At 38.2% G+C, this 14048-nt stretch overlaps 1 protein-coding gene across 2 annotated transcripts in view; it reads right to left on the bottom strand.

The window, feature by feature from the left end:
- The window catches only part of egflam (EGF-like, fibronectin type III and laminin G domains), a 31807-nt gene extending 17759 nt beyond the window's left edge, over positions 1-14048 (bottom strand). For both annotated transcript variants that reach the window (XM_084728789.1, XM_084728790.1), the window contains exons 1-6: positions 13466-14048; positions 5846-5955; positions 3895-3981; positions 2479-2505; positions 2076-2193; positions 1839-1974 (exon numbers count right to left, since the gene is read on the bottom strand). In XM_084728789.1, the coding sequence (XP_084584915.1) occupies positions 1839-1974; positions 2076-2193; positions 2479-2505; positions 3895-3981; positions 5846-5955; positions 13466-13571 (584 nt within the window). In that variant the 5' untranslated portion in view covers positions 13572-14048. The remainder of the gene's footprint in view (positions 1-1838; positions 1975-2075; positions 2194-2478; positions 2506-3894; positions 3982-5845; positions 5956-13465) is intronic.

The raw sequence follows: 14048 nt of genomic DNA, 5'->3' as shown, positions 1-14048 counted from the left end.
TATATCTTTACAACTTTTTTCATCTCTGATTTTCTTTTAAACATTTACTATGGGGGCATTTTTGAATTCTATCTGCCTTTTTTTTTTCATTTGTGTCTGGCAAATCATCAGAGCACTCCGGGCGAATTTTTTCTGACCTCAACTTCCTTGACATTGTTGCCTGAGGACTTGTCTAGACATAAGAGGTACTTTGTGTGTGTGTGCGTATGTGCGCACATACTGTTTATGTGTGTGTGAGACTCTACACTACGAGACAGAGAATGAAATTCATTCTTTCTCATTTCCCAACGGACCCACATGGTTACATTAAGCAGACCAGCAAAAGCTTAATAAAATTCACTGTTAAAGAGAGCTATGTATTCTGTATTATAATCTGACAATGACTGGACGCAGAAGGGCTGATAAGGGAGACTGAAAGTGCTGCTGAACACATCCATTAAGGCACATGGATAAAAGTTTGGAAAAAGAACTGTGGCTGCTTATAAAGTATCCTTACATATTTTGTTTGAAAAGCAAACATCATTAGTTAGCATGTCTTTTTTATACAGCATAAATACTTGTTAAATTCTAGTATTTCCCTTAAAATTCCATTGTTGTGGCTTTAATGGTCAAAAAGGCCTGATCCATATTTTGTGTTGTTGTCTAAGTTCTATTCATTATGGATGCATGAAGGACAATGTTCAAAAGAAAGAAATACTTCAACATTTTGGGAAATACACTGCATTTGCTTTCTTTCTTTTCAATTATATGAGACTATACTGAATATTCAATACAGACAGACTCCAATTTGAAATAATTAAAACTTAAACTCAACACTTTTTGAAGGTTTTGTTGATGTCCCCCTACCATTTATCCTGTTCAGTGATTTGAACTGCATGTGTCACTTTTGTCTAGTGAAAATAAGCGCTGTAGTGCTGAGCCAGTCAATGTATGTGGTGTAAACCTGTGCAAACACTTCATCACAGGTTAGTTAATGTTGTTACTGAGTAAATCAAGTGTCTGCCAACTGTGCCTGTAGACATAAAACACCTGCTTTCAGAATGGAGTTCATTTTAAAACCCACCAAATGTTGTTTTTATGTTCAGTTTGTCCACAGTCCACAAACAAGTTGCAAAGTCTTCATTAGTGAGCTAGCTGTTTCTGCCTGCTTCCAGTCTTTATGCTATGCTCAGCTAACTAGCTGCTGGCCCCAGCTACATGAAAGTGGTAAGTCTGAGCATTGAAAGCAAACAAGTGCACTTTCCTATTTCCCTAAAAATCTCAAACTATTACTAAAAAATATTATTCAAATGGCTGCACCACTATATCTAAAACTCTGGTAGTCTTTTGGGTCACTTTTACAAAGGTTCCTTGCAAATTTCTACATTTGATATCTTGAAAACCCCTGAAATATTCACCATTCCTGATCAGTGTGTGGCCCCACAACAAACATTTGTGGATCCATTCAGTGTTCTGTGTCATTATAGAGGAAACATGGAAGCAGTGTTTTGGGAAAAAGGTCTCTATTCAGTTACGACAATGAATAAGAGGTCAGCATAAACAGTCATCCTTCACTCTTCCCTCTCACTGCCAGTGATGAAACAAGGGTTTTCACTTCAGCCTGTTCTTTCCCTCTGTGACGTGGCCACTTCAGGCTGCTCTTCACCTTGAAAGTGTCTATATGGGCTGGTTACAGGGTGTTTGTATGTGTGTGACCTGTGTGTAATTGAGTGTGTACACACATATATACAGTATATATACCTGTAAATGTGTGTCTGTGTATTGGCAGCAACACTGCTAATGAAGTCTCAAAGGGCCGGTTTAATAAACGTAAAGCTGATCAATCAATTATGACTGACCTGATGTAAGCCACCAGGAAGTGAAGGACAGGTGCACTTCCCTCGCTCTCTCCTTGCTGCCATGACAACGCCAGCTCTGTGTCTGACACAGCTATGACAACAGGAGTAGTAGGGGGTGACGGTGGCATGCACATTTCTGATGGCACAGAAAGAAATTTAATTGAGTGACGGATATTAACATCGCTATCGAAAAAATAGTAATATGAGCTGTGATTCCTACTACTCACATATTCTTACCATGTGAAGCAGTGCCAATGTCTCTGGGCATGCTGGGTCGACCCTCCCCTGCCCAACCATATGCTCCAACACTGACTCTGTACTTAGTGTTCACCTTGAGGTTACCGATGTCCACATCCTAGAAGATGGCATATGGAGGAGGAGGGTAGAGATGCACAGAAATTTGAGCAAGAGCACATCAGCAAGGAAGGTTAGAGGGAGAGAAGCAGGAGACGAAAAGACAGAAGGCAATAAGAAAAAAGAGAAAAGACAATGGAAGATGAGAGGGAGTCGATTAAATTACTGATTAGGGATTCTTTCAGAATCTAAGTGGAAAGTAAGTCATATCCAGCCATAAATGTCATCTGTGATATGAGAGCAGTGACAGGGTGTAATTCAGTGGAAAGGGCTGGATGATACTCACAAAGCTTGCTTGTCCGTCAAATTGCCCCTTTGTGAAAATAAGAGCAGAGGTATCCATAAATGTTGGAGTGTGTCGCAGAGCCGATACTGTCATAACTTTAATTATGGGTCAACATTCAACATACTGTCAGTAATACACTTTTACATTTTTACAGAAAGTGAGAAAGGCTTTCCTAAAATCTTGCAAGATTTCATGATGGTGGATTTAAAGGTCATTGTCACTTAATATTAAAGGTTAAAGGGATAGCGCTTTTGAAGTGGGGTTGTATGATGTTCTTATCCATAGTTAGTGTATTACCTACAGTCGATTGGCAGGCTCTCGGGAGAAGCAGCAGGAATACTGGTGTAGAAAGCTAAGCAATGTAGTATTGCTGTGGACAGGGTCAGTCGCCAAACATTTTTTAGCCATCTAAAATAAATCAATATCAGTATAAGTGTACACTACATTAGGGATATTTTCACTGGTGCTGCAAATTAAACAATAAACAAACCAACTAACAGATTGAGGCAGTGGTAGACCAGCAACTACGATTGTCTACGAGGTAAAATTGCAATTTTTTTCAGAGTCTGTTTGCTTTGCAAACAGCGATATTTGGCTTAACTGTGGTTTTCCATCAAAAAATGCTGTCTGACAGTAAGGTAAAGCAGCGAAAATATTCTAAATATAGCATACACTTAAACTGATATTGATTTTATTTTTATGTGAGCCCTTTTTAAGTGATTAAAATGCTGCTGGTCCTGTCCACAGCAATATATGGCTCAGCTTCCTACATCATTAATCCTGCTGCCTCTGCAATGTGGGAGCGCCGGCCGCCATCTACTGAAGGTAATACACTGACTATCGATAAGTACCTCATAAAACCCCACATTAAAAATCCAAACAATCCCTTTGAGGTTAATTTGTTTCTTATTGTCAACAAATCCCATGAAACATCAAAAGCAACTGTCCCCGTGAGGCCCCCCTTTTCAACATGTAAATCTTAAATTTTGCTCAGGACTAATTTCAGCCACATATTAATACACATTAGATGCTCGGCAGCAGGACAGTGCATGTGGGATCAGTTTTAATTAAACTACAGTGCTCTTGTTTACCATACTGAAGCAACATGTCATCCAGTGCAACTGTGTAACTGTGAAATGTTTTTTTTTTGTTTGTTTGTTTGTTTTTAACAAAAACTGAGCTCTATGGGATTTGTTGCCAATTAGGAAAATCGAGAATATTGCCAGCTTTACTTTCTAAATGTTTTGTTTTTATTTTCATCTTTCTTTCAGAGTCAAGCTGCTTGTGAAGCATGCAATTTTCTGTGCACTGATAAAACAGCGCTGCACAGCACAGCTTAGATTTCTCTAAGCATGTTCACCACTGATTTCAAAGTGACAGACATAAAGCAGCACAGTTAAAAGTCAGTGTACTCACAGTGGTCAGCATGTCCAAGCTGAGAGGCACCTCCATCAAAGACGCTGCACCAATCAGGCGGCCATTCTTCATCTCTGTATAGAAGACCTGAAAATCATTGCACACACAGTCAAAGAGAAAAACAGAGAGACACAAACAAACATATTTATATGAAAAGGCGTCAGATTCTTTCAGTGAAATCCAGCCAGTTTTGATATTGTTGGTTTTGGCAAACATTGATGTCATGCTTGTTATGTTGGATTAAAACGCTGCTTCTTTACTTTCAGCCCTTTTAGTATCAACTTAAACATGGCACACTGAGGAGAAAACACTACGAGGAAACAGGATTATGTATGAACTTGAAGTGATTGTCCGAATGAACACACATGTTTATCTGTGAGGAGTCGAGGGGAAGCTAGGTAGCTGGCTAATCCTCTTAGTGCAGACATATGGCCAAAAGCAGAGCACACACAGTCATAATGATCCACGCTTTGTCAATGGTTGATTCAAAATAAACTTAAGGAAAGGAGGAATGAACCAGCGAAGGAACAAAGGAACAAGGAACGAAGGAAGGAAAGAACAAACGAACGAAGGAAGGACAAGATTCCAACCCATTCTCCATTTCAAAATTTCACATTTTTTTCCAGACTTAAATTTCCAGACTTCTTTGTAGAGTTTTCGATCCTATTTTACGTAAGAGTACAAATAGCTAGATGTTTATTATGTAAATAAATGGTTTTCAAATCCAACTGTTAAGATGCATGTTACATTTCATCTATGCATAATTCATCATGCAAAATAATTATCTGAAGACTGTCGTTCAGTGTGCAGCATTTTATTCTTTTCCCATTTGGGATTTTCAGCCAATAAGGCTTTATATTTGGGATTGTCAAACTGGCCCTTGCATTTACCCATTGTCCCTGTTCAGTCTGCACTTATACACAGAAAGCTGGACAATATTCCACTGTGAATAAATATTATATATTATATTATATCATTGTTGCATATCATTATTATATTTTAGTGTCTTTTATAAATAAAAAACAAAAAATAGTTTAATAATTTCAATGGCATCTGTCTGGCCTTGTTTATTTGCTGTTGAATTATATCTTACAAAACAGAACTGGAGACTGAAATGACTGAAATTAAATTCCATACTTTTCCGTACTGTGGGGAACTGCTTTCAGATAAGACATATTTTATGAAGGGCAAACGAAAGTATGGAAAAGTTGTCAGAATAAAAAAAGAAGATACACAAAATTTGTGTACATCATGTTCTACCAAGAAAAGCAAATCCCACTTCTTGAAGCACACCTTACCAAGAGTGAAGCAACAAAATCTCTTGACAACACAATAATTTGTGACCACATCTTTCAGAGCTTTATTGCCCCTGAAAAAGCATAAATTTGGCAGTGAAGGTGTTCCATCAAAACACCTGAAATTTCAAAATATCAATCTAGCCCTCAAGGCCACCCGGCTGGACAGTGAATTTTACAGGCACTTTAAAAGTCAGCAGCTTGCAGAGGGAAATGGGCTTCCATTCACAAAGAAAGAGAGAAAATTTGATTTACGACACATATGAGAAGTTGTTTTTATGTTTGCCAGGTTGAAAACCATTCTATATATTTTGAAAAAAGGAATATGTAGGTGTGTGGTCTTAGTAACTAGTAGTTTGTAAAGCTTTTTTTTTTTTTCTTTTTCTCTTGTTTTTTTTTGGGGGGGACTTTGTGAGGAATCCACCATACAGAAATGGCTGCTGGCAAATTCTCCAACCAAGCACGACTGCATTGCAGTCATCAGTGAACTGTATGCAGTATCTAACCTAATGCTCATATCAATATATTTGATGGTGACAGATAGCAGCCAGCAGCTTTTTAATATTTATCTCACGTTTTATTGTCACATTGAAATAAAACAATACATACTATACTGCTACAGCTGTGCCATCATATAATGTACATTTTGTGACTACCTTATATCCAGTGATGGTGCTAACATGTCGCCGGGGCATCTTCCATCGTACACTGAAGGCGGTGCAGTTGATTGTCTCCAGCTGGATGTCTAATGGAGGACTCAGTCGATCTGGTTCATAAAAACAAACAGAAAGACATGAAAAGGAATGAAACACAACATATACAAGAGCACATTAGGCAGCAGAAATATTTTATTTAATTCATCGGTTGTGATGTGTTACTGAACTAGAGACAACTGATGTTGAATTTAAAAGGCAGACTGACAAAGTTAGTGACTTTAGTTAATGAACTCAGTGAAGCCAGGTGCTGGTAGACCCCAAAACTAAACAAAAATGAGAGTGAATATTAGAGTTAGATCCACCAGGTTGTCAGAAACTCAACTCCAAATCAAGGATGATGTTACTCTATAAATACTATATGTTTAAGTTCGGGTTGTTTGGTGAGTACATGAGTATATGGATCGATGTGATATCACATCATTTATTAACCATAAACCAGGACCCTACTATATTGCCAGATTGTTGGGAGAATAAAATAAAATAACATACTGTGGCAAGCAGCTCAAAATGAGAGTCAGCAATAATTCATACGGGCTTAATAGTTTACAGCTGTAAAAAATTGTCCCTCTGCCTATCAATGCACTGTTGCTCTGCATCAGTGTTTACACCTTTTTTCAGCCCCACCACAACCACCCAGCATCCACCTGCAGGCTCCAACAGGTCAGCTGAAACATATGCTCTTCATTCCCCAACATCTCCAGGTAAACATCTCTGCAGGGAATGATGAGGTTGGAGCCGAGACACCAAACTGTGACTTTGCTCTAATAAACATTTCAAACATGAAAATATGTAAATGTGTTCATAGCTTGTTCCCAATGCCCTCAAGTGGGCAAAAATGCATAAACGAGGATTTAATAACGATAAAATACACTACTTTTTGTACATACCTATCTAACTTTAGTCCTACAACATCATCCTTGTGGAGCTTGTTTTTTTTAGGTAAAGTCTGTACATTGAAAAAGTAATTTTAGCTGTTTTCACAGTAAGTGAAGAGGGTGAACTATTACATATAATTGCCTTCTCAATAGTTCCATGAGTTTTGAATACACACGAGTCTGTTTCAATATCTTTCCAAATAGCCAGTGAACATGAAAACATAATCTACTCTGTATTTCACCTTAGTTTATTTGAAGGGCGTAAAAAGGACTATTTGAAATGCCGTAACCTGTAGCTCATTGAGCTGCCTCATAATATCAACTGACTCTAACTTCAAATGTCATTATTTTCATGGTCTGAGTTATTCAATCCTTGCTGCTTCTGTGACACTTCAAGAGATTGTGATTGTACTTGTAGTGTCCGACTGTGGCCTGAAAACACTTCAGAAGCCTCTTACAAAAGAAACATAGCGATTGAGCTGTAGATGTATAGATCATCAACACCCCTGATGACCTACTGTATATGCATTGTCTGGCTTTAATGGAAACAAAAGCAGACAAGGACTCTTATAGCCTCAAAGTCATACATTTTAAATCATAACATTTACACAAAGTGGAAGGTTGTCTACATTACACCCAGGTCATTAAAAAGCTCCAATAGCTATTTATGAATTTGTTTATATATAATTTTTGACTTTTGACAGTATCAATCACAACATCCTTATTGCAAAATTAAAGAAATATGGTTTTCATGACGTTGCTCTAAAATGGTTTCTTAGTTATTTAAAGGACAGGGAACAGTCTCTATTTATAAACAGGCAAAATTTCAACAGAGCGAAGCAACAATGTGGGGTACTTCTGGGTTCTACTGTCAGACCTCTCCTGTTTTTGATATATATTGATAATTTACCTGAGGTCTGAGACAATGCGCTGCCTCTTTTATTTGCTGATGACACACCTTGTTTCTTCACAGGAAAATTTTAGCACACTGATGCGAGAAGAAAATGAAGAGCTATCATCCATTTCTAAATGGTTTCAGATGAACAAACTCAAACTCTCGAACAAACTCTCAATATAAATAAATCTGTTTTTATAATAGTTTGTGACAAAAATAAAGAGTATACAAAAGAAAAGACTATTTTGAATTTGTCAGTAAAAGAGACTAGTAAGTATGAAGAATTTGTTCATTGATAAATCATTCCTGTATTTCAAGTTTTTATTACAGCCTAACTTACCTTTTATTATGTACTGTAACACTGTGTGGGCCAGAACCTGTCCCAAGTTAAATATTAATATAAGTTAAATATTTTTCTAATCCAAAAGAAATTTTTGAGAATCAGTAGTTTTGCTTTTGCAACTCATTTTCACCTCTTTTCAGAAAATACAAACTGCTATGCACATGTACAAACATGTATACCTAACTCATGGCTTGCCTACACTTTCCAGAATCTTTTTTTTTTTTTATCTTCCTCAGATATTCACTCATACAGGACACTGAAAACTTTCATCTTCCATATTATCAGAATTCTCTCAATCAATACTTGTTCTTTGGAATAATCTACCTACAACACTACAATCAACACCTACATTATCATTATCCAAAAAAACATCTGAAAAAGTCACTAATTAGCAAAGGTTTCACTTCTTGGCTCTGATTGTAATTCATCACAACACAGTTTACATACATTTCTATGTAAGTCTTGACACTGAAGTATGACTGTTGTTATTTATGTAGGGGAGGTATCTTCACAAGCTGGACGAGGTAAACTAAACTAAACTAAACTAAGAGTATATTCTTATATGGCTGGACAAAAAAGATATATTATCTCTTACTGTCTGCACTATTACCTACCAGTTAAGGTTCTTGTTTGGAAACACTTTCATTTTTTGAAGATCTTCACTATGTTGCAATTTATTTCAAAAGAAAAAGTACTACAGCTGACCTTTCCCTGTCAAAGCGACAAAAGGACAGAATTCCCTGGCACAGACCGACAAGAGGATCAAATAAGACTTGATATAGCAAAGCACAGCCCTGTAAATTGAAATCTCACGTAGCTACAGCTTTGCTCTTTTCCACTTTCCTTTTCCTCTCCTCTTTATTTCGTGTGACTTCCCTCTTCCACTTCCTATGCTGACCTCTCTACTGTCCTCCTGAATCCCCCCCCCACCCCCCCGCTTTCTCAAACCCTTCTCCCTGCTCGTCCATCCAAGCGGGTAATTCAATATGTCAGCTGAATTCCCTGATCGTCCATATCTCCCCAGGGGTGTGGCCCAGTGAACGTATGAGTGAGCCGAATTCACAGAATTAGAGCAGATAGAAAGAGGACTTCTTAAATTATCATCTTTATGTCAATCAATACACAGCAGCTCACAGTGGTTCTGTATGTGTAAGGTAGGCCTGGGTGCAAATTTTAAGAGGCACGGGAGTGAAACTGCTATCTCTAATCAACAGGAATCCCGAAAATCTTGACATAAACCCCTGAAACTGGCGGATTATTTTTGGTAGGTAAGACTAGTTTCTGGTGTGCCTCGCAGTAACCACAAGAACTGCATCATTTGAGCAACCCTGGCCTGAAGCTGGTGTTTGAACATATTTTATATTGTGAAACCTTCCAAACCAATTGGTAAGATGCTCTGTGACCAGTATAACCCTACATCTCCAGGTGCAACCCCAGGAGTAGGAGAGTGGTGGTGGTGTATCTATTTAGCCACACTCCAGAATCACTCAGCTCTGACTCACACAGACCTGGAGAGTGAATCTAGTCCCACTCGCCCTCATAAGTGAAGGTCAGAAAAATAGACGCTGACTGCATACAGTGGCCACATTAGCTACAATTGCTGTGACAGAAACTCTACTCTACTATGACAGACTCACACATCAGTCTGGGGATAATCTGCTAGCTTTCGTTGTTAAAACTGTGTGGAAACAGAAAGTTTAAAAAAAAACTGCATTGTTAAACCAACCTAATGTCTTTAGGGCAGCCCTTTGTATTGGGGCCATGATGTGTGCTCACAACTGAGGTGAATGAGGAGAGAACATCATTTTCAGTACGGTGTGTCCTTGAAAAGATTGAAGGGGCATAAGTTTGTTAGTGGCTGTTCTCTCTGCCATTCAAGCAACTGCCTTGCGTTTAGAAATCCTGAGACGATTGGTAAGTGGGATGTTTGATTGCCTGGTATCATGAGACTGCAGCTGCTGTGGATGTTGTCTTCCATTTGGGCCATTGCCCAATCCATACATGAACATGGACATGGACAGGTGACGCCAAATTTCCCAGGTCAGCAAAGTACACTGAGGCTAGTGTCCAGAAAAAGGCCACTAAGTCACAAAGCCACACACTCTCATGCTCCCTTGATAAAGAATAAAGTAGTGGCTGCAGCATCTCATAGACTTTTTCCTAATTCACCAAACACAAATGCACCAGATTAGCAAATTGCCACGATCGCCCACTAATCTGTGAGATTGCAAATATCCACAGTTCTCTTTTGAAATTACTCATTACTCTATAAATATTAAAATATAAATATTGAAAATAAATAGTAGCTTGAATATCTGAGATTTTTACAACTACAAGACAAGACCCACCCAACTCATGATTAGACCTCGAAGTGCTCTTCTATATTTTAAAAAATCCAGTGATGACATACTGTCTCACAGTATTTTTTCCTTCTAGATTTGTGACCGAGATCAATTTGTCAGTGCTCTCTGACGCAATAGAGACATTTTTTCTGCATTACCTTGATCATATTTTTGGCATTTCTCTACCGTAATTTCTTGTTCAGTAGACACATTTCCATTATATGGAAAGCTCGGCTTGACTCTACTCACTCTGTTTTCGGTTGCTATTGTTTCTCTATCTGCAAACACAGTGGCTTAGCAAATGACATTTATGATCAGTTACGTGACAAATCTAGAGGTTTCACAGCACACTCTGTGGCCTTTGACAAAAGCACAGATTAAACCAATTATCAATTAATGACCAATTGGAAGAGTCAAAAGAGTTCGAATGTATGTAAAAAAAAAAAAAAAAAAAGGAGAAGAAACAGGTGTTTGTGTTTTTTTTTTTTTTTTTTAAGTATGATGAAAATATGTTAGTAATGGAAACAAGACATTTATGTCAAGATATCTATGCATTTTACAATTTTATTGTACTCGGGCTAAAAATCAAAAAGGTGTTCTATAAAACTTGCTCTTATATGATCAACAACTGTTAAATTTTAAATTCAGATATCCTCTTCCACAGCAAAACACCTGTTCTATTACTGATCGTATATGTGCTCTTTTAGAGTCAGTCATGTGGAGTGCTTCTATTTCCAGGTCTGAGTCATCCAAAACTGAATGATAACTAAAACACATGCTGCTCTTCAGCGCTGCTTAGGGAATAATATATAGACACTGAATCTGAAGGAAAAAAGAGACAGTTTCTTATATTGTTGTCTGTCACCAAATGATGGAAGGAGTTCCTAAAAATGCATGACTTTCATAACAAGTTAATGCGTTTAGCTACACATTACAGTAAGTGTAAGAAATAAAGCCACTGAATGTTTCTAGAAATAATTTAGTAGGTTACTCTAACTGGGCATAAAGCTGTCAAATCCCTGAAAAAAGTTAGACCACCTTGGGGAGAGCCGTCATTCAATCTTAACTCTTTCTAGTACCGGCAGCTTTGTTCTGTAAAGGCTGATGTGATTTATCTGGACATCGAGCCCTGTTGACATTCTCCCCTCCCTCAGAATGAGGCCTGAAAGACCTCAAAACAAAAAAAAACAAGCCGGTACAAATGTCACTGGCAGTTATGAAGACAGAACTGCAGCCGCCCTCTGTGTGGAAGTCCCAACTGTGGTGAGTTTTCTGTGCTGACAGACAGATGTAATAGTCAGCCTGCTATGGCCTGTGGGTCCGAAAGAGCGAGTGAGGGAGAAAGACGACAGACAGCCAGAAAGACTGACAGAGAGAGAAAAAGGAAGTGATGGAGAGAGAGAACGAGGCAGAAGAGGAAAGAAACTGGGACGGAAAAAGTGTTCAGGGTGACAGGATATCAAAGAAAGATGAAGACAGACAGAGAGAGGGAGGAGACACTGTAGAGGTGAAGAAATCAGGGGCTTTCTGCCCAAAGGAGCACACTGGCGAGTTTGTTGATGGGTGTGCTGTTGGTCGAAAGCCGAATACATTTTCCTGTCTTTGTTGCGCTTTATTTGCTTCGATTTTTATTGACTGTCCTTTTGCAAGTTTTATTTATTTGCTTGGAAATTGTTTTTTATGATCTTCTTGTTATGAAGTCGCTGCCTTGTGTGAAGTACTTTGTAATGTGGGCTTAGAAAAGTGATTTATAAACAAAACTTTGTTTCTTGTTTTTCCTATGTTTCTTTGACAGATATTGACATATTATGTTAAAGGTATAAAAATACAGACAGCTTTTATCAACACAAACATTTTTTGAGAAAGAGAAAGAAAACACCAGTTTTCACAGTTATGTGTGTTTTTCCTCTTACTCAAATTATCTTGAAGCGTTAAAATTACTGTGGACAATTTGTAGCTCACTGACTGTGGTTAAAAATGCAGTTTCATTCTGCTGCTCAATGACTAACAACACCTTATAAAAAAGAGGGGTAGGGGCCTTTTATTTAAAATGGTCTTAGTCAGAACTTCCCCACAATAGATGCACCACAGACCCCCCCACCCCCCCACTCAAATTGAGTGGATTTTGTCCCTTGACATCCAATTTTCTCATTATGTTTTCCTTTAAACAGCTTTAAGGTTGAACAATCTTCTTCTTTCACACTGTCAGACAATATTTAATCTATTTTTATCATGTTGCAGCTCTGCGACATATGACGTTTACAGAGAAACTTTTTCAAACCCAAGAATTTTAATCGCTCCACAATTCCAAGAAATGGAAATACTCCAGATGTCTTGAGTCTTTTTATTCACATTTTGCAAAAAATCAGCCTGATACACCCAGTGTTTTGGGAGACTTTCTCATCTAACATTAAATGGAAAACAAAATCTTTTGATTTGATCAATGTTAGGCTGCACAGCATGAGTTTGTACTGTCTGACCCTCCAACAGGTAAGTTTGAGTATTTCTTTTTTATTTTTAGGTTTGATGATAACAAAGTCTTCATAGTCAATCAATGATTAAACTTGGAGCACTACAAATTAAATCACTCTTACTTCCAAAAAAATATGATAAAAGTTAAAATATCTATTCTGCCTTTTGCTGAGGACCCCTACAACCCACTCAAGGTCCCTTGTTGGTCCCCAGACCCCAATTTCAAAAACACTGGTCCAAGTAACATGTTGCTCAGTAGCTGTTGTTGTAGAATAATCACTTTTGTGTCTCAATTAACAGTGATAAAATGAAGATGAAGATGGTGTCTTTTCCTGATGATGATCATTCAACAACCAAGTTCATATTTTCTTGCCTTTGTCATCATAAACGTGAGCTCATAAGGACTTCACAAGTTCAAATATGCACTAAGGTTACTGTGATCTGCTATTTGCTGAATTAATGCTAAAATATTGTGTTTCATGTAATATCGCAAATGTGACGTGACAAAGTGCTGCTTTAATCAAACAAATGGAAAGACGAGTCCACACAAATCCACAATGTTTCAGTATAAATGATTATTATTATTCCACTTGGTCAAATAAATCTGGTATAAAGGTCAGTGGGTGAACTTACCAGATCTCCGAACATTTGATCTTCTTGCACAAAAACAAACACTGGCTGTGCATATTGAAAAGAGAAGTAAGTATAAAAGACTCCTTTCTTTACATGTAGATTCCATGTCTTCTTCTGGTCCAAAGTTTCAAACGGTCAAATGTTCATTTTATCACACATTCAAACGCGCCTGTAACTGTAACTCGTCCCTTGGCTGATTCAATTCGTCATAAAATCGTCTTTTTCATCCAAATTTTGGCGCAATCGCCATCCAAAGAGGGGCAGAAACTGCCCGAGAGGAAAGGGCAGCTACGGTTTGACACTGATAAGATTACAGTCTGCAAAAGATCAGTGGGTCGGACACATTAACGCACGGACAGACAGACACTGTGTCACAACAGGCGCGCTGGCAGGCGATGGAGAGGTTTGCTCCGGCGATTCACGCGTAATGCGCAACGACTAAAGCAACTGAATAGTGGGCACGATCATTTTTACGCACGAATCTTGCTTTCGTGTCACGCCCCGGCCGGTCCGCGTCTCAGACAGCAGATGAGATGGACAGCGGAGTGCAGGAACGTGGGGCCATTTAGAGCTAAGAGGATAA

This window comes from Lutjanus erythropterus, chromosome 10 (genome assembly GCF_056507025.1).
Source record: "Lutjanus erythropterus isolate fLutEry1 chromosome 10, fLutEry1.hap2, whole genome shotgun sequence".
Taxonomy (NCBI): domain Eukaryota; kingdom Metazoa; phylum Chordata; class Actinopteri; order Lutjaniformes; family Lutjanidae; genus Lutjanus; species Lutjanus erythropterus.
Note: the sequence above shows the minus strand (reverse complement) of the source record. Positions and strands in the feature narration are given on the sequence as shown.